The 22,463-nt window shown below is 37.9% G+C and overlaps 1 protein-coding gene across 1 annotated transcript in view; it reads left to right on the top strand.

The window, feature by feature from the left end:
• Positions 1-22,463, top strand: part of Rme-8 (receptor mediated endocytosis 8) — a 699,549-nt gene that overhangs the window by 184,654 nt on the left and 492,432 nt on the right. Inside the window, exon 18 of the mRNA XM_090387774.1 lies at positions 21,398-21,595. Within this exon, the coding sequence (XP_090243900.1) occupies positions 21,398-21,595 (198 nt within the window). The remainder of the gene's footprint in view (positions 1-21,397; positions 21,596-22,463) is intronic.

The following is a 22,463-nucleotide window of genomic DNA, read 5'->3' as shown; positions in this document are numbered from 1 at the left end:
GATATTGTTGGGATATCAGAGACATGGTTTGACATGGTTATAAGCAGTGTAGAATTGGAATTCGGGAGTACAAAGTGTACAGAAAGGATAGATAGCACTGGAAAGGAGGAGGGATTATGCTGTTAGTTAAGAAACACATAAAATCAAAAGAAGTGCATCCAGTTGATATAGATGAACAATGCACTGTTGAGTCAGTTTGGTGTGACATAAGCACTGCGTAAGCAAGTGCTGTTGCCCTTCTTTGTACTTGTTCTAGCAACTCTAAATCCTTCCTAAAATGAGGCCTCCAGACATGCATGCAGTACCCACAATGTAGCCTGACCATTGCATTATACAAAGGGATAATCACCCCCTTTTCCCTACTAGCAAAATTCCTGTATATCATTGACAATACCCCATGACTTGCTCTGCCAGCCTCTTTGCATTGCTCAGAAAACTTCATGTCTGACTGCACAATTACTCCCAGATCTTTTTTATTTTCTATCATCCCAAATGTAGTATCACACAGTTGGTACATTTCTCTAGGGTTACTTCTACCCATATGCAGTACTTTGCATTTGTCAACGTTAAACTTCAGTTGCCACTTCTCAGCCCATCTGCCGAAATTTTCTAGATCCTGTTGCAGTAGCACACTGCCATTACTGTCATTAACAACCCTGCCACCTTTGTATCATCTGCAAACTTTGACATTAAGCCTGATATATCTTCATCAATATCATTGATAAATATACAAAACAACAGTGGACCCAAAACTAAACCCTGTGGGACTCCACTAATAACATTAGTCCACTAAGAGCAGCGTCCATTGATTACCACTCTGCTTCTCCCACTCAACCACCCTTTTATTCATTATAGCAACTTATCCTTAATACCACACTGCTCCAATTTGTAAGTAGTCTTCCATGCGCAACAGTGTCAAAAGCTTTCCTGAAATCCAAGTACATAATATAAAAATTATTTTTTGCATCCAGTTCCTTTGTAATCACATCATAGTATCCAATCAAATTTGTCATACAAGACTTTCCCTTAACAAGCCCATGCTGTGTCTGAATTATTACTGCAGATTTGTCTATATTAGCATTAGCATTAGCATTAGTAGAGGCATTTGATGCAAGAAAGCAAGCTTATGCAGCATCAGCCAAAAAAAAAAAAAAAAAAAACCACTTCCACTTCACCCCTCTGTTCGTTCAAAATACCTGTCCAGCTGAGCCTTAAACTTATTTAGGCTATCAACCTCCACCACAAGGGATGGAAGTCTGTTCCACCAACCAACCACCCGCTGGCTAAAGACAAATTTCCGCACGTCTATCCTACATCTGTCTTTCCTCAATTTGAATTTATGCCCTCTCAGGTGATTATTCTGAGCTAGAGGAAGAATCCCATCAGCATTGAGCATGCTTAAACCATTCAAGGCTTTATACACCTCTATCAGATCACCTCGCTGGTGCCTAGTCTCCAGACACTGTAATTTGCAAAACTTAAGCCTTTCTTCGTAAGAGCACCCCTTTGTTCCATTCACTAATCTTGTTGCCCTTCTCTGTACTCGTTCCAGCAGCTCTACATCCTTCTTGAAATGAGGCCTCCAGACCTGTATACAGTACTCTAGGTGTGGCCTGACCATCGCCTTATACAATGGAATAATCACCTCCTTATCCCTGCTGGAAAAATTCCTGTATATCATTGACAATACTCCATGAGCTACTCTTGCAGCCCGTCTGCACTGCTCAGAGAACTTCATATCTGCCTGCACAACCACCCCCAAGTCCCTTTCATTCTCTACCACTGTCAGTGTTGTACCACAGAGTTGATACGTTGCTCTGGGGTTGCTGTTTCCCATGTGTAGTACTTTACATTTGTCAATGTTAAACTTCATTTGCCACCTCTCAGCCCATCTGCTCAACCTTTCCAGATCCTGTTGCAGCAGCATAGTGTCAGTAGTGTCCTTGACAACCCTGCCAACCTTTGTATCGTCTGCAAACTTGGACATTAATCCCGATATATCATCATCAATATCATTAATAAATACAGAAAACAATAATGGACCCAACACTGAGCCCTGAGGGACTCCACTAATAACATCAGTCCACGATGAGCAGTGTCCATTGATTACCACTCTCTGTCTTCTCCCCCTCAACCACCCCTTTATCCATAGCAGCAATTTGCCTCCAATGTCACACTGCTCCAATTTGTGTAGCAGTCTTCCATGTGCAACAGTATCAAAAGCCTTTCTAAGATCCACGTATATAATATCAAAGTTATTCCCTGCATCCAGTTCTTTTGTGACTGCATCATAGTATCCAATCAAGTTGGTCAGGCAAGACTTCCCCTTAACAAAACCATGCTGTGTCCGAGCTATAACTGAAGTCTTGTCTAAATGATCCTGCAGTGCGTCTTTAACCAGTGCCTCCATTAATTTTCCTGGAACAGAAGTTAAGCTCACAGGTCTATAATTACTTGTGTCAGCCTTTGATCCTCCTTTGTGAATTGGGGTCACATTTGCGCATTTCCAGTCTATGGGTACCTCCCCTGAGTCCAAGGAAGCTCTCATAATTATGGCTAAGGGTTTGCTTACTTCCTTTGCTGCCTCCTTTAATATAACTGGATAGATCCCATCCACCCCGGGTGCCTTTCTTGTGTTTATCTTCAACAGTTTCTCCTCCACTTTACTCCCAGTTATTTCAAGATTCTGTAACTTACTGCTAGAGTTGAATACACCTCTGGCATTCCCCTCGCTGAATAACTCCTCATGTGTGAATGTCGATGCAAAATATTCATTTAGTTTGTTAGCCACCTGAGCAGGATCATCAACACTTGACCCATCAATATCAAGTGGACCAATCTGATTCATCCCTTTCCTTCTAGAGTTTACATAACTCTTTGCTGTTTTTCTTTGCATCCCTTGCCAAGGATTTCTCTTAATCTGCCTTGGCCTGCCTAACCTCCTTTGTAACTTGGTTGCATATCAACTTGTATCTATCATAGGCTTCTGTGTCATGTGTTAATTTGTAAGTATCCCATGCATTTTTCTTCTCTGCCATATGCCTCATTAGTTCATCTGACATCCATTTTGGCCTAAACCTTGAACAATATTTCTTAGTTGGTATGTAAAGCCTAGTAGCTTCCAAGATAAGTTCTTTGAATGCTTCCCATTTTGAATTTGCTGTTGGTAACATCATCAGTTGGTCCCACTGTATAGAATTTAAATACTGTCTCAGTCCATCGTAGTCACCTTTACGGAAGCAATAACCCTTCCCTTTACCCCTAATGGTAGTTTCCTCTTTGAGTAAATCCCACTTCAGCACACTGTGATCACTGCCACCTAGTGGTTCATTTATCTGCAGATTCTTAATGCATGAAGAATCACTGCTGATAATCAAATCAAGAGTATTACTCCCTCTAGTTGCCTCCCGAACATGCTGATGTAGAAAACAATCATCCAATAAATCCACAAAAGCCCTGCTAGTGTGTGAGTATCCAGCCCCCAAATTCCAGTCAATATCTGGGAAATTAAAATCTCCCATTATAAGACACTCTGATTTACTGGCCCACTCTATTTCCCTGTACAGTTCCTTATTATACTCATCAGAGTCATTAGGAGTATAGCACACTGCTACTCTCAATTTTGATCTCCCAATGTTTATGTCACACCAAACTGACTCCACACTGCACTGTCCAGCGATGTCGACTGGCTTCACTTCCTTGGTTTTTATGTGTTTCTTAACTAATAGCATAACACCTCCCCCCTTCCTATCCTGTCTATCCTTTCTGTAGACGTTGTACTCCCCAAATTGCAGTTCCGCATCCCTTATATCTGTGTGACACCACGTCTCTGATATCCCAACAATATCTGCCTTCGATGTTTTGAGCAATACCTCAAATTCATCAAATTTATTTACTAAACTCCTAGCATTTGTGTACACGCAAGTATACCTGCACCTGTTTCTATTCTTAGCTACCCTAACACAACCCATGTGTTTACTTGTACCACAATGGCTCCCAGCAGTCTCTGAAATACCATGCATCTTGTTTTTCAGGCTTCTGCTCATTCTAATAGAAGCAGTGCAAGAATCTCTTTCACCTCTGCCAGTGGCTACTGTCAATCTATTGGTCTTTGTCTCCCCCCCAAGCTAGCAGTTTTCCGACCCACCTAACACTGCCTCGATAGCATCAGCAAATATTCTTGCACCCTTTCTATTTAAGTGTATCCCATCCCTGTAGAAGCAATCTCTCCTGTTAACAAGTACAGTCCAGGCTGAAAAAAATTCTCCCAATGCATCTTATTATCCCAATGCATCTTTAACAATCACGTCATTATTTTCCCTGGAATAGAAGTTAAACCAACTGGTCTGTAATTACTCGTGTCACCCTAGATCCCGCTTTGTAATTTGGGGATACTTTTGTACATCTCCAGTCCTTTGCGACCTCCCCTGAGTCCAAGGATGCCCTTATAATTATGGCTAAGGGTTTGCTTACTTCCTTTGCTGCCTCCTTCAATGTAACTGGATAGATATTAAATATAACTCCTTTAATATAACTGGATCCCATCCACCCCAGGGCCTTTCTTTTGTTTATCTTCAACAATTTTTCCTTCACTTTGCTTTCAGTTATTACAAAATCAGTAAGCACCCTGTTACAGTTTGATAAACTTCTGGCATTTTCCTCCCCTAATAACTCCTCCTGTGAATGTAGATGCAAAATGCGCATTCAGATTATCAGCTATCTGAGCAGGATCGTCAACTCTCTAACCATCCATATTAAGTGGACCTGATTCATCTCCTTCCTTCTAGAGTTTATAAAATTAAAGCTTTATTTACGATATTTTCTTCAGCCATAGTAAATGTAAGTCGGCACAATTCCTGAATTTATGCTTCAAAGAGAAATGCTTAATAATGTGCTGTCAAGCAGAAATATTCATATAGTACTGTGTAGATTTATGCTAAACAAAGAAGAGTTCCAACTGTAAGTTAAATTTAGTTCATTATGGTAATTTAATTATTATCATATCATTGCTAGAACATACTTGGTCTGCAGAGTAAAATCTAATGACACATGTCAAAACAGCCAATATTAGTATTTAGTATTAGTAACGGCCGCATGGTGCAAGAAAGCCTATGGCTTATGCTGCACCAGCCAAAAAAAAAAATCCGAACAAAACAATGATAAAAACAAAAAAAAAATAAATAAATAAAATAAATAACTAAATAATAATAATTAATAAATAAAAAAAAAAATATATATAAATAAAATAAAATATAAATAAAAAGGAAATTAAACCTATCATCCTATGCTCTTCCCTTACCTGAAAGTACTATCCAGATGACCTTTGAATTTCCCCAAACTGTCGGCCTCTACCACCCATGAAGGCAACTTATTCCAGTAATTTATAACTCGCTGGCTAAAATAAAACTTCCTGCCGTCCAATCTAAACATTTCCCCCCCGTAACTTGAATTTATATCCCCTAGTTCTAGCATCATTTATAATCTTGAAAATTTTGTCCTCATTCATTTTACTGATCCCTCTCAGAGCCTTAAACACCTCAATCAAATCTCCTCTAAGGTGTCTAGTTTCCAAACTCTGCAACCCACATATTCGAAGTCTTTCTTCGTAAGGACGCCCTTTTGCCGATCTCACCAGGCGAGTTACCCTTCTTTGCACCCTTTCAAGAAGCTCGATGTCTTTCTTTAGGTGCGGTCTCCATACTTGAACACAGTATTCCAAGTGTAGTCTAACATAAGCCTTATATAATGGGATTATCACATCCCTATCTCTCCTTGCAAAAGTTCGATAGATCATCGATAGGACACCACGGGCCTTCCTTGCAACCTGTTTACAATGCTCAGAGAATTTCATGTCTGACCGTATCGTAACACCCAAGTCCCTTTCCTCCAGTACTAGGTTTAGTTGAACTCCACCAAGTGAATAAGTTTTTTTGGGATTACTGTTTCCCAGTTGTAATACCTTACACTTTGTTGGATTAAAGCACAACTGCCATTTTTCTGACCATTCTTGAAGTCTATCTAGGTCTCTCTGAAGAAGCTCAGCTTGACAGTGATCATTAACTACTCTACCAATTTTAACGTCATCTGCAAATTTAGACATCACGCCCTCTATCCCTTCATCAATGTCGTTTATGAAAATTAAAAACAACAGTGGTCCTAATACTGATCCTTGGGGAACCCCACTTCTTACATCAACCCAATCTGAGGAATAGCCATTTATCACAACCCTCTGCCTCCTGCCCTGAAGCCATCCTTCTATCCATCTAAGGATTTTCCCAGTGATTCCAACCTGTTCCAGCTTATAAAGCAACCACTCATGTGGGACTGAGTCAAAAGCTTTGCTGAAATCTAAATAAACAATGTCGAAATTATTCCCTAAATCCAGCTCGTGTGTGACCCTTTCAAAATAGCGAACCAGATTTGTTAAACATGATTTTCCCTTTACAAAACCATGCTGAGTATCCTTGAGAATTTCAATTCGATCCAAATGATCCTGAATTCCACCCTTGATCATTGCGTCCATGATTTTCCCTACTACTGAAGTCAGACTGACAGGTCGATAATTTCCAACTTCACTTTTAGAGCCACCCTTATGTATGGGAGATACATTTGCACTTTTCCAATCCAAGGGAATCTCCCCAGAGTCTAGTGATGCTTGCATAATTAGCCTCAATGGTTCAATGCACTCGCTTGCCACCTCTCTTAAGATTATAGGGTATATTCCATCAACTCCAGGAGCCTTACTGGTCTGTAGGCTCAAGTTTTTTCATTAAATAATATTGCAAATTTTCAATATCATTAATTACATATTTTTTAACTTCGCTCCCACAATTTCCCATTGCCACAAAAGGCTTTTCATTTGTAAATATCGATGCAAAATAACTGTTGAGTTCATCTGCAATGGCAGCTGGTGTATTTATTACTATCCCCTTTCCCTTACGTAAAGGTCCGATCTGGTTTGTCCTGCTCTTCTTGGCATTTATATATGTGAAGAATTCTTTATCCCCCGTCTTTGCTCTGTTTGCTAGTAATTTCTCATGAACTGCCTTTGCCTGTCGAACCTTTTCTGTGGCTATATTACAGATCACCTTGTAGCTGTTATAGGCTTCAGTACTTTTTATTGCTCTGTAACCTTTCCATGCCACCTTTTTCTGCTCAAGTAATGTGGCAACTTCACTATTCATCCAACTTGGAACCCTTCTCGTGGAGTATTTTTTTAATGGTATATACGCATTCAAGGCATCTGTGATTAATGTTTTAAAAGTGTACCACAGTTCAATTGTATTCATTCTCAGCGCGATATCTACCCGGTTAATAGAGGCCATGTAGTACCTTAAGGCATCATAATTTCCTTTTCTGAAATTAAAACCCATTCCTTTGCCTTTTACTTCTGCTACTTCTCTCGTCATCATCATCCACTGTAGAACTCCGTGATCACTTCCTGCTACTGGTTCCTCTACTGTCAGCCCTGTTATGTCATCTGATTCATGTGTGATGATGAGGTCTAGGATATTCTTTTCTCTAGTACTTTCCATGACATGTTGATACAAATAACAGTCATCTAGTTGATTTAAAAATTTTGTTCCCCCTGTCGAGTTTCCTTCCCATTTACTCCAATCAATTAGAGGCGCAAATTGAAATCACCCATAATAAGGCATTGACGCTTACTTGCCCATTCCATTTGCATGTAGAGGCTTTTGTCATAATCTTCACAATCACCTGGCCTGTAGATTACTCCTACTCGCATTATACCTTTGTTTCCAACTATCTCACACCATACAGACTCTATACTAGCATGTGAAATGTCTGAATCCGGGAAAGCTATCGTCGCACTCAGGCTGCTTCTGATAAGAAGCATTACCCCACCACCCCTTCTATCTATTCTATCCTTCCTAAATACATTATACAAGCCGTACTGAAACTCATCATCCCCAATTTCCGGGTGGCACCACGTCTCTGTAAGCCCTATTATGTCCGCGTTACTTGTTTTAACCAGCAGTTCGAATTCGCTCATTTTATTGACGACACTTCTAACGTTACTGTATAAACAATTAAGATTTACTGTTCTTGTATATTTAACAACCCTAACACAACCCTTGAAGTTTTTTAGGCTCTCTTCCTTGATATTAGCTACCCGCTCACGTGAAATGTCTTTGCCCCCAGAACATCTAGATAATATGTCCAGTTGGGGTAACAGATAAGAACTCTTGAGGTATGTATGCTTGCATGTATACCAATGCTAGAAGTATAGTAAATAAATTTGATGAATTTGAAGTGTTGGTCAAGACATCAAAGGCGGATATTGTTGGGATAGCAGAGACGTGGTGTCACAAAGATATAAGGAATGCAGAACTGGAATTTGTGGAGTACAATGTGTACAGAAAGGATAGACAGGACAGAAAGGGAGGGGGTGTTATGCTGTTAATTAAGAAAAACATAAAATCAAAGGAAGTGCACCCAGTTAATATAGATGAACAGTGCTCTGTTGAGTCAGTTTGGTGTGAGATAAGCACTGCGAAAGGAAAAATAAGAGTAGGAGTGTGTTATAGGCCTAATGACTTGAATGAGTACAATGAACAATTGTATAGAGAAATAGAGTGGGCCAGTAAATCAGAATGTCTTATAATGGGGGATTTTAACTTCCCAGATATTGACTGGAACTTGTGGGTTGGTCACTCACACACTAGTCAGACTTTTGTGGATTTATTGGATGATTGTTTTCTGCAGCAGCATGTTCGAGAGGCAACCAGAGAAAGTAACACTCTTGATCTGGTTATCAGCAGTGATCATTCGTGTATTAAGAATTTGCAGATAAAGGAACCACTAGGTGGCAGTGATCACAGTGTGCTGAAGTGGGATTTACTCAAAGAGGTAACTACCGTCATTGGTAAAGGAAAGAGTTTTTGCTTCCGTAAAGGGGAGTACAGTGGTCTCAGACAGTTTCTGGATTCTGTGCAGTGGGATCAACTGACGATGTTACAAAAAGTAAATTCTAAGTGGGAAGCATTCAAAGAATTAATCGTGGAAGCTACTAGACTTTATATACCGATTAAGAAATATCGTTCAAGGTTTAGACCTAAATGGTTATCAAATGAACTAATGAGACTCGTGACAGAGAAGAAAAATGCATGGGATGCATATAAATTATCAGGTGACGCAGAAGCCTGTGGCAGATATAAGCTAGTCTGTAATCAGGTCACAAAGGAGGTTCGGCAGGCGAAGGCGGATTACGAGAAATCTTTGGCAAAAGATGCTAAGAAAAACAGCAAGGATTTCTTTACTTATATAAACTCTAAAAGGAAGGGGATGAATATGATTGGTCCACTTGACATCGATGGTTCGACTGTTGATGATCCTGCTCAGATAGCAAACAAACTGATTGAGTATTTTGCATCTACATTCACACGTGAGGAATTATTACAATTTGAAAATGGAAGAAGGTTATCAAATTGTAGCAGTGTGCTTAATGATTTTGTAATAACTGAGAGCAAAGTGGAGGAGAAATTGTTAAAGTTAAACATAAGAAAGGCACCTGGGGTTAATGGGATCTATCCAGTTATTTTAAAGGAGGCGGCAAAGCAACTAAGCAAACCCTTAGCCATAATTATGAGAGCATCCTTGGACTCAGGGGAGGTTCCCACGGACTGGAGATGTGCAAATGTGTCCCCAATTCACAAAGGTGGATCGAAGGGTGACACGAGTAATTACAGACCAGTTAGTTTAACTTCTATTCCGGGTAAAATAATGGAGTCGCTGGTTAAAGATGCATTGCAGGATCATCTAGACAAGACTGCAGCAATAATTCAAACACAGCATGGGTTTGTTAAGGGAAAGTCTTGTCTGACAAATTTGATTGGTTATTATGATGTGGTCACAAAGGAACTGGATGCAAAAAATAATTTTGATATCATATACTTGGATTTCAGGAAATTGACACTGTTGCGCATGGAAGACTACTGTACAAATTGGAGCAGAATGGTATTAAGGGTAAGTTGCTACAATGGATAAAAGGATGGTTAAGTGGGAGAAGACAGAGGGTGGTAATCAATGGGTGCTGCTCTTCGTGGACTAATGTTATTAGTGGAGTCCCACAGGGTTCGGTGTTGGGTCCACTGTTGTTTTGTGTATTTATCAATGATATTGATGAAGGTATATCAGGCTTAATGTCGAAGTTTGCAGATGACACAAAGGTTGGCAGGGTTGTTAATGACAGTAATGGCAGTGTGCTACTGCAACAGGATCTAGATAATTTGGGCAGATGGGCTAAGAAGTGGCAACTGAAGTTTAACCTTGACAAATGCAAAGTACTGCATATGGGTAGAAGTAACCCCAGAGAAACGTACCAACTGTGTGGTACTACACTTAAGGTGGTAGAAAATGAAAAAGACCTGGGTGTAATTGTGCAGTCAGATATGAAGTTTTCTGAGCAGTGCAGATAGGCTGCTAGGGCGGGTCATGGGGTTTTGTCAATGATATATAAGAATTTTGCTAGCAGGGAAAAGGAGGTGATTGTCCCTCTGTATAAGGCAATGGTCAGGCCATGCCTTGAGTACTGCGTACAGGTCTGGAGGCCTCATTTTAGGAAGGATGTATATTTGCTTGAGCGTGTACAGAGAAGAGCAACACGATTGGTGAGGGGAATGAAGGGATTCTCTTACGAAGAGAGGCTTAAGTTCTGCAAATTGCAGTGGCTGGAGACTAGGCACCTGCGCGGTGATCTGATTGAGGTCTATAAGGCCTTGAATGGGTTGAGCACGCTGAATTCTGATGGGATCCTTCCACTTGTTCAGATTACCAACCTACGGGGACATAAGTTCAAATTAAGAAAGGACAGATGTAGAATAGATGTGCGGAAATTTGCCTTTAGCCAGCGGGTGGTTAATTGCTGGAACAAACTTCCATCTGTCGTTGTGGAAGTTGATAGGTTAAATAAATTTAAGGAGGAACTGGACAGGCATTTGGAGGGAATGGTGTGATTTTTTTTTTTTTTTGGCTGATGCTGCATAAGCTCCTACACTTGCTTTCTTGCATCATGTGCCACTACTACTACTACTATGTGCAAGAGTTACATTGACCAATATTATCAGATAAACGCGTGTCAGTATTACCCACATCCCCCCTAACTAGCAGTTTCCCTGAACCTTTAAGGTATCCTCAATAATACTGGCAAAAACCTTTGCACCACCTTTGTTTAAGTGTATCCCGTCTCTACAAAACAAATTCCTTCTGCCTACAAGTGTGGGCCATGTTGATAGAAATTTACTCCCTAAAGCCTTGCAGATTCCTTCAAGTCTTGAGTTAATCCACAAGGCTCTTAACATATAATCCCTCCTATCGTGTCTGGGCAGAATTGCAGACACATAGACATTATGGCCTAGCTCACGACATTTCCTCAGCATGGTCCTGTATTTTTCCAACAAATCGTCAGATCGTGTACGTTTAATATCGTTTGTCCCCACATGAATAATAATATTTTCTTTACCCCCTTTAAAATCTGACAATCTGTTGGTGACATCATCAATAGTTGCTCCCGGCAGACATACCCTGGTTCTGCTCCACCTATCTTTATTACAAAAAATATTCCCCGTTTCCCTGACAATGGAGTCTCCTAATAAAACAATGTCCTTTTTAACCAGAGTAGTTTGCACTTGGTTTTTCTGTTTTGAGGCTCGAATCGGGTGTGCATCACTTGGTAGATTGCTGGAGTTTTGAGTCCCTGACGAGCTCCCAGATGCATTATTTTCGAGGGCAAGCACTCGTTTTTTCAGGGACTCAAATTGTTCCATCAGTGCACCAAATTGTAATTTAAGATCGGTGCACTCCTTACATCGATCACAAAGAAAAGAATCCCCAGGTGAGGTAGGATTAGTCACCAGGTCGACCCTAGAAAACATACCACAGGTACCACAACGGATTAAATCATGACTCACCCGTAAATCACCATCTGCTATTTCCGTGTGAGTCACGATACCCTGTGACGTGTTTAAGGCAGATCTCGTAACTACCATTATAAAATTAAATAAATATCAATGAAAGTAACTTTAAAAAATTATATCTATAATATTATTAAAATCAAACAGTTACAGGAAAACCTATAACAAAATAATCCAACAATATCTAAATAAATCAAATACTGAAAAGCACTATCCAAAAGTAAACCATTTAACTGAGGAGCCCTGTCTAAGCCCGTCCGCTCACCTCGAATGCCAATGTACCTCTGAATGAATGTATCCAGCTGACTGATTAATGACCTGAGGTCATATTGAAGAGTGATTCAGACCAATGAACATGTAACAGTAAAGAGGCTTCCAGTAAAGTGTTGTAGTGTGTTTTTCAACTTTTGCCAAACTGATTTTGGAATTTGTGTGTATGAGAGTGGCATTATCTAGACTTGATCATATTCAGCTTATTTATCTGCAATAAAACTCCCACCTTCAGTGAATAATTTCGTTATATGGAGGTGAAATCAAAATTTTTTTGTGAAATACAAAGTTTAAATGGAAATTTCATTATTGAGGGAAGTTTGTTCTTTTGATGTTTGACTGTATTTATACTGTTTACCCTTTTTTCTCAAAAAGAGGACTCTCATCAGGAATAGCTACCATATCATGTTCTTACATACTATACACTGATGCTGCTTTGAATAATTAAATACTTAAAATAAGATCACATTAATATAAAATTAAAATAGATAGTACTTTTATATAATTATACCTGTAATTGTATTAGCTGCTGTATAACTTCATTAAAAACATTAAAATGAATGACAAATTTAACTCTGGAGCTTTCCAAACCATATATTTATTTATTTTTTCATCAGTGGACAGAGTATTTGTTCCTTTTTATTGAAAACAGGCCTTTTGGATGATGGTAATTATATTACTTACCACGTGTTTGGAATTTGGAACCAAATCAAGTCAGTATTGCAAGTATATTGTATACACTCATAATATACATTTAAAACAGATACAGCTTAAAAGATCAGATACACATACACCTTAAAGTTTCAGAAAATTCAAAAGGAGAAAGCTATTGCTAGCAGAATTCCAGAAATGATGGCAAATAATTTTCATGTTAGAATGTAATTCAGATACACTGTATTTATTAACAGCAATCAATTTGAATTGCAATTTTGAAAGCTGTATAGCAAATTAATTTAGCATTCTTTATTTCCATGCAGAAAAAATTGAAGAGCATCTCTAAGACAATATTACATGAGCAATCAAAATACTGTATATACCATGTGGCCTTTTACATGCTGGAGTGTTACCAGTGTATTTCTGTGTAACAGTTAAAACATTATTGAAATTTTTTGTAGTATTAGTAGTAGCGCATGATGCAAAAAAGCAATTTCTAAAGTATTACAAAAAACAAAAAAAACCCTTCCCACATTATCTGTCCATCACCTCCAATAATTTGGGTAGGTCTTCCTTGAATTTATTCAAATTACCTACAACAATAATGAAAGTTTGTTCCAACAATCAATCACCTTATGGCTGAATGCAAACCTCTGCATATCTGTCCTGCAACCATTCTTCCTCAGTTTGAATTTATGCCTTCTCATTTGTGTAGTCTGAGCAAGAGAAAGAATGCCATTGGCATTGAGCTTGCTCAATCCATTTAAAGCCTTAAACACTCCAATCAGATTACCTCACAGGTGTCTAGTCTCCAGATGCTGCAATTTGCAGAAAACTGAAACCTTTCTTGGTAAGACCACCCTTCTGTTTCCTTCATTAATACCATAGCCCTTCTCTGAAATCTTTCTAACTTAGTCGTGAGCTACATCCTTCTTTCCCTTGATTGCTATCATTAACCCTAGAAAGCCTCCACAGACAGACAGACAGACAGACCTGTATGTATTACTCAAGATGTGGTGTAACTGTTGCTTTGTACAATGGGATAATCAGCTCCTTATCCCTACTAGCAAAGTTCGTGTGCATCATTGATAAAAACCCCATGTGCTATCCTGGCAGCCTGTCTGTAGTGATCAGAGAACTTCATATCTGATTGTGTAATCACCCCCAGGTGTTTGTTTTCCACTACTCGATTGCAGTACCACACGGTATATTAATCTGGGATTACTGTTAACCATATGTAGTTCTTTTCATTTGTCAGTGTTAAGCCAGAACTGCTTTCTCATCCCTAACTACCAAATTTTTCTAGATCTTGTCACAGTAGTTTAGCTTGATTACTGTCATACTCACTCTGACCACCTTTGTATCATCTGCAAACTTAGCCGTTAAATCTGATATATATCTTCTTCAGTATCATTAATAAATATTAAAAACAACAATGGGATCCATAACTGAACCCTAGGAGACTCCATTAATAACATTAGTTCATGAAGAGCAGTTTCCATTAATAAACACTCTGCCTTCTTCCACTCAACCATACTTTTATCCATAGTATCAACTTGCTCTTAATGTCACACTGCTCCAATTAGCAGTATAGAGCAGTATTTTGTGTGTATCAGTATCAAAAGCTTTCATGAAATCCAAGTATATAATATCAGAATTATTTTTTGCATCCAGTTCCTTTGTTACAGCATCATAGTATCCAATCAGATTGGTCAGATTAACCAGACCCTTAACAAATCCATGTTATGACTGCAGTATAATTGCATTCCTGTCTAGATGGTCTTGCATTGCTTCTTTAAACATTGATTCCATTATTTTCCAAGGAAAAGATGTTAAGCTAACAGGTCTGTAATTATTCATGTCACCTTTTGATCTTCCTTTATGAATTGGGTTATATTTGTACACCAAATGCTCCCATAATTATGGCTGAGGATTTGCTTATCTCCTTTGCTTGCCTCCCTTAATATAATTGAATAGATTTCATCCACCCCAGGCAACTTTTTTATGTTTAGTCTCAACAATTTCTTTTCCATTTTCTTCTCAGTTATTACAAAGTCATTTAGATCCCTGTTAGAGTTTGATAAAGTTCTAACATTCTCTTCCATAAAGAATTCTTCATGTGTGAATGTAGATGCAAAATACCTATTCTGTTTATCAGCATCTGAGCAGGATCATCAACAATGAGGCAATTGAAATCAAGTGGACCCCATGTGATTCAACAACATCCTTCTATTGTTAATATAAGCAAAGAAGTCATTGCTACTTTTCTATGCAAGAAAGCAAGCTTATACAGCATCAGCCAAAAAAATTTAAAAAAAACCTTCCGATTTCACTTATCCATTTTCTTCAAACGTTTGTCCAGTTCTTCCTAAAATCTATTTAAGGCAAGAAATATGTACTTAGTCAAAGCTTAATAAAGAGACGGCACTCACCTCAATAATCCATTGTGGTTATATGAATTAGGGAACAGTGGTGTAAGAAATCATTGATTGAACTAAAATTGGAGTTTAAAAATTGCGATTAGAAAAGTGTAATTTAAAAAAAAAAAGCATAATTTAAAAAACTTAGCATAGAGGAGGGGGAGGTGCACCATATCGTCCTCTAGTTGTCAATTACAATACTGTATAAATAAAATATCTTAGAATTAAAATTAAAAATTACAAAAGGAATAAGGCCAATAGTCGAGGATGACAGACTTTCGATAGATTCATCTTCAGTTGGCGTTAAAAAGAAGAGCAAAAAGAATTGCTGTTGATCTTAAGTACCTGTAATGTTTTGCCGAAAACGTGGTAATTTAATTTGTGTGAGATTCTAAATGGTAGACAAGGAAACCGGAAGTTTTGTGTTTAAGATGTCAAGATAGGTGTTGAGACAGTACCATTCTATTACGAGGGTTTCGTAAAGGAGGAGTTTCAAGTTTGAATTAAATTTTATGATCGTTATTGCGGCATCAACTGAGGGGTTGTGGTTATGAGTGTGTACATGCGGAGACAGTTCAGTATTCGTTTGCTGTGTCCGAAAACTATGGACGTGGTAGTAGGCATGTGTGTTTACGATGGTGGAGGATCCAAATTTATTAGTAGTGTTCCCGATGTAACATGCATTACAATCGGGTTGACATTTGATTAAATAAACTATGTTATTGATGTCTTTAGTGTCATATATGTGGGTTTCTTTATATTTGTTAAAAGGGCTTCCTAATTTATTAAAAGTAGAAAAAATTATAGAGACATCAGTGTTAGTAAAGATATGACACAATCGTCTAGTGATTTGGCAATAGTAAGGAAGGACAGCTCGAATGTTGGACGGGTTGGATTTTTTATAACGGATGTAAAGTTTAACATTAAACTTTACATCTGTTATGCAGATCATGTTCTAATAATTGGGAACCAAAACACCATCAACAATCTTTTTACCAGATTTAATTCAGTACACCCCAGATTAAAATACACCTTAGAACTAGAAACTAATAACGCAATTAATTTTCTTAACTTAACCATATATAAACAAAATAACAGGCTAAAGAAGAAAATCTATAGGAAAAAAAAAACAAATACAGGTCCATATATATGGAGGGTTGTTCAGCCTTTTGATAACAATTTTTACATTAATCCTGCTTATGACCTACGCAGCAATGTAAATTTTTTTTTCATGTAGGCACAGTCCCAAACCTTATGAACAGGTGCATCAGTTGTAGAAGTCGTTTTAATATTGACATGCCTCAGAAATTTGACCCATGGTTTGAAGGTTACATAACCGCATTTTCCGAAGAAGGGTACAGTTATGCGAAAATTATTGATAGGTGCAAATTGAAAAATTTTAGTGCATCGAAGTTCGGTATCCATAAGGTTTTGAATGGCAAAGGAAAATTCCGCGAAGCTGCTGCAAGTGGGTGGAGAACACTGAAGAAACTGCAACCTGCTCCAAGTCGAACGAAGGAGGTAGTACAAAAAGTGCAGTCGCTCGTTATCGGTGAAAATCCAAAGAGCTATAGTGTCACGTCTGGGAACATCCCAGTCAACCATTTGTCGCATAATCAACGATAATTTGCAACTGGAGAAGAAAAAGACCCTCATACACCACCTTGGCGCAAGGCACACTTCCCATTTAAATTTTTACATTTTTTAAATTCTGTCCCACTGTACAGAATTTTTAAATTCTGTCTGACACCACTGTATTTACCCTTACGAAAGCAAAAGCCTTTACCCTTAACAGCAGTTATGTCTTTAATTAAATTCCACAATAGTTTGTTGTAATTGCTGCCACCCAGCTGGTCTTTTACCTGCAGATTCTTAATGCCTGAATAATCACTGCTAATAACCAGATTCATATTGCTTCCTCTTGTTGTTCTAAGATGTTGCTGTTGAAGCGAGACAAGTAGCATCACTACTAGCAAGACAAGGTCTTGCTAGTTGTGATTTACCAACCCAGAAATTTCAGTTAATATCTGGAAAGTTAAGTTTCCATTTATAAGACATTCTGATTTACTGATGCACCCAATTTCTTTGTATAGCTGATTGTTATACTCATCACAGTCATTAGGTCTATAACAAACTCCTAGTTTCATTTTCCCAGTGCATAAAGGTAAAGTGCAGCCATTATCAACCCACTGCAGGATGGAAGCCTCAACAATTCATGCTGAAGGAAATGGACCATAATCTGCCATGCTGGTCCATTGTGGGTTGGCAGATCGACCATTTTAAGCAGTCAGGGGCTTGAACCCCGGTCTACTCAAAGAGCGTGTGCTACTGTATTCCCGCTCCTGACCACTCAGCTATTCCCATTGCATATGTCACATCAAACTGAGTCTACATTGCACTGGTCATCCCGTGTCGATTGGATACACTGCCTTAAATTTATGCTTCCTAAGAGCATAATGCTGTCCTTTCTACACATTGTACTCCTCACATTCAGACTCTGTCCCTTATGTATGAGTGATTCCATGTCTCTGATATCTCCATGATGTCTGCATTTGATGACTTAATCAGTACTTCAAATTCAACAACTTTATTTACACTGCTGCTAGCATTAGTGTATGTGCAAGTATACATGCACCTGTCCTTACTTTTAGTTACCCTAATACACTCCATGTATTTACTTTTTCATGATGACCTACAGCAATGCTTGAAATCCCTGACACCTTACTTTCCAGGTTTCTGTGTGTTCCAATAAAAGCAGTTCAAGAATCACTTTCACATCAGCCTGTAGCTCTAGTAAATCTGTTACTCTGTATGTCCTGCCAAGTTAAGTTTTTCAAACCACATAACACTGCCATGATAGTGCCTGCATATATCCTCACAACCCTTCTATTTAAGTGTGACCCATCCTTGTAAAAATTATTTCTCTTGTTAACAACCCATACTGTGTTGAGAAAAATTTTTCTCCATGAGTCTTGCATAGTTTTTGGAGGGACTGCAAGGGCCAACTTGATTGGCAATGCTCTCAACATGTACTCCATCCTATTGTGTCCTGGCATAATATTGATGATGGTATATCAAGCTTAATGTCCAAGTTTGCAGATGATACAAAAGTTGGCAGGGTTGTTAAGGATACTACTGATGCTATGCTGCTGCAACAGGATCTGGAAAGGTTGAGCAGATGGGCTGAGAGGTGGCAAATGAAGTTTAACATTGACAAATGTAAAGTACTACATATGGAAAACAGCAACCCCAGAGCAACGTATCAACTCTGTGGTACTAAACTGACAGTGGTAGAGAATGAAAAGGACCTGGGGGTAATTGTGCAGGCAGATATGAAGTTCTCTGAGCAGTGCAGATGGGCTGCAAGAGTAGCTCATAGTGTCTTATCAATGATATACAGGAATTTTTCTAGCAGGGATAAGGAGGTGATTATTCCCTTGTATAAGGCAATGGTCAGGCCACACCTTGAATACTGTATACAGGTCTGGAAGCCTCATTTCAAGAAGTTTGTAGAGCTGCTGGAACGAGTACAGAGAAGGGCAACAAGGTTAGTGAATGGAACAAAGGGTTGCTCTTACGAAGAAAGGCTAAAGTTTTGCAAATTACAGTGTCTGGAGACTAGGCACCGGCGAGGTGATCTGATAGAGGTGTATAAAGCCTTGAATGGTTTGAGCATGCTCAATGCTGATGGCACTTTGCCTCTTGCTCAGAATAATCACCTGAGAGGGCATAAATTCAAATTGAGGAAAGACAGATGTAGGATAGATGTCTGGAAATTTGCCTTTAGCCAGCGGGTAGTTGGTTGGTGGAACAGACTTCCATCCCTTGTTGTGGAAGCTGATAGCCTAAATAAATTTAAGGCTCAGCTGGACAGGTATTTTGAACGAACGGAGGGGTGAAGTGGAAGTTGTTTTTTTTTTTTTTTTTTTTTTTCTGGCTGATGCTGCATAAGCTTTCTTTCTTGCATCAAATGCCTCTGCTAATGCTAATTGCTGACATTTTTAAATAAATTTATTCAACTTGTGACTTTTTCCCAACATTGCTCTGTACTTGTTAAGTAAGTTCTCAGATCTCCCACTCATGATATCATTAAAGCCAATGTGTACAACAATATCACTTTTGTAGAATACTGCATGTGACTTTCTGCACAAGCTGATACATTTTAGAAAGTAGACAACCGATCACAAAGAGCTTTCTCAACTTGGTGCTGCTATATCAAATAGTTAGATATTGAAATTTCTTAAGTAATCCAAAATTATTTTGGATTGCTTAAGAATTTGCTGTTTTGTATTTTATCCAGATATTATTTTAATGGAATAAAATGAAATACAGAAAACTGTGAGTTATGAGTCACTTTATTTTTTTTTAAATTAAGTATAGTTAATTTAAAACAAAAATTAAAGAGCTTCAAAATGATAAAGAAGCTAATATTTGGCCTTATTGAAAATATGAGGTTGGAAGGGAGTCTTTCCCTTTTCTTTTCTTTTCTTTTTTTTTTTTTTTTTCTGTCGAGCAGGATTCAAACTCTAGTCATCGCAGTGATTTTATTGCTAATGGTACCCAAATCCTGAACTGAAATTTGGCTGCCAATTAAGGCCAGTACATGGGCATTAACACGGTATTCATTTTTCAATGCTTGTCATTAACTGACCCTCCTTGAACACATGAAACAGTTGAGAACCAATGAACTTTGCCTTTTCAGTGGCCATAAAACAATATATATGTTCTTTATGAGCTTGAAGTAGTCAATAGTATAAAATTACTGTTCAATATGTCCTTCTCCATGACAGCATAGTGAACCCATTTGTCACTTGTTTTGAAGGGGGGGGGGGTCTGGGTTCGAATCATCTCGGACTGGAGGAGGTTCTAGAGTCCTTTTAAATTAGGGCCTGCATTTAGCTGATTTCAGTCAGAGGCAGTGAGTTCCCCCACCCCCTGTGAGTTCTGGGTTTTACAGCTCATGCAATATGTAGATCACATTACATGGTGGTGCAATATGGCCTATGTTGCTGATGTGCTTAAAAACCAAAACAACATCTTTACAGTGAGTTGCCCTGGTACTGCCCTACTTTCAAACAAATGGCTAATTGACCATTTATTTTAAAAATTGGACAATTTTAAAATAAATGTCCCATTTATTTTAAAAATGCAAAAAGTGTCCTATGATAACACTGCTATGATACTTTGTTTCAATATTTGCTGGTCCCCCGATCAAATAGCAAATGATCTATTTTAAATAAATGACAATAACCTTCTTGTTTGGCAATTCCATTTGAGAAACGTAATAATCTGCAAAAGCAAAGTGTTTTTTTTTTTTTTTTCTTTTTTTCTCCCTACGATGGGTGATGCATTAACTAGGCAGTTCCAATCCAGCTGCCATAGCAAAAATGTAATTTCCTGTAATTCTTACAGGAAACAAATGATCTTTTTTCACAATTTTCTTAATCAGAAATTTTGAAGAGCCTATCAAAGCTACATACTGGCGTATGATGTGAAAAGAATTTTTCTGGATACTTTTTATTTATTGAAAAAAAAAAAAAAATCTGCTAAGTAATGGATGGACCTTCAATGGACCTATCGTTGTTTTGCAATTTTCTTTCTGAATGAAATTTAGAAAGGAAATTGCAATCTGAAAGGCATTTTTGAGACTGACAAAAATGTCTTTGTAAGTTAGTATGTCTTTCACACTGCATGTCTGTCTAGATTCACACACTATTCTTATCAAATGCACATGCTTCGTGTAGTGTTTTGAATGCTCATGTAGTTTTGCTCTAAGCTCTACTCATTAAGTTTTTTCAGAATTAAATTGTATAATTTTGTTTACACCCTTTATAAACAGCAAAATGTCAGATACTTTTATATTCAAATGATATTGAAGTAGTAATGCAGAATAATAGATAAAAGGACTTGGGTATTTAATTAGCTTTTGATGTGGATGGTTAAATAAATTCTTCTTTCCTGATTGCAGAAGCAGAAATATACTATTCGTGAATTATGAGTGGATTTGAATTTACTTATCCTAACAATTCCTTTGAGTCCAATTGATTTTGTTTTCATTTGAATATAATACTTCTTTAATATTTATTTTTCTGCTTTTAACAGAATGTTTGTTTGTTCTAGGAAGGTGAACTGGAGGTAGCGTCCAAAATGCAGGATCTATCCCTTGCCGAAGGAGCTCTTCCTCGTCACCTCCATATTGCTATGTTTACTCCAGGTGCAGATAGTCGCATGCTTGCTATGCAGCAACTTTCTCGTCATCTAGTTGCACTCTGGGTAACAGGCCATCCTACAGCTATGGGTCTTTTACAACGAATAATAGTATGTTTTGATGCTTTTGAACATTTTTTTAAGCTTTCCTTTTTAAATAAAAGATGATCTATGATATTAAGGGATATAAAAGCACCAGCACGTAGTCTCTGATATATACATAAGAGATGTGTTCTTATAAATATAAACCATCAAAATAACATTCCTATCGAAATAACAAAAATTGAACTTGTTTTTTATTGGCTAGCACAGTACCTCTACACAAACCTATTTTACAAAGGTGTGTCGGCATAATTTCACCATTATATATTATAAAAGTAAAATTACGTTGGCAAGTTAAAAAAAAGTTAACCACTTGCCAGCTTAATTTAAGCTGCACTTAAATACTCATTAAAAACAAAAATTTAATAAATAAATATTAAATAAGGAAATAATAAAAATACCCATTGTGTATTATATGTAAAGCATATTTGAGAAAGGAATAGCCATTCTCATTGAAGGTGATCCATAAAAATTGACAAGTTTTAATCAAGGATAAAATAATCTTTTATTTATTTATTATTATTTACTGTCCACCCATGTCAGCTGGATGCACTGCCTTAGATTTTGTGTTTCTTAACTAACAACATAACCTCTCTTTCCTTCCTTCCTATCCTGTCTGTCCTTTCTGTACAAATTGTACTCACCAAATTCCATTTCTGCATTCCTCATATCTGTGTGACACCATGTTTCTGATATCCCAACAGTATCCACCTTTGATATCTTGACCAGCACTTCAAATTCATCAAATTTATTTACAGTACTCCTAGCATTGGTGTACATGCGCCTGTTCTTACTCTTAGTTACCTTAACATGGTGCATGTATTTAATGTTCCATGGTGGCTCCCAGCAGTTCCTGAAATCCCCAGCAACTTGCTTT

Source organism: Mastigoproctus giganteus, chromosome 13, assembly GCF_048544385.1.
Source record: "Mastigoproctus giganteus isolate SK-2022 chromosome 13, ASM4854438v1, whole genome shotgun sequence".
Classification (NCBI taxonomy): domain Eukaryota; kingdom Metazoa; phylum Arthropoda; class Arachnida; order Uropygi; family Thelyphonidae; genus Mastigoproctus; species Mastigoproctus giganteus.
This window is presented reverse-complemented; position numbering and strand designations above follow the sequence as displayed.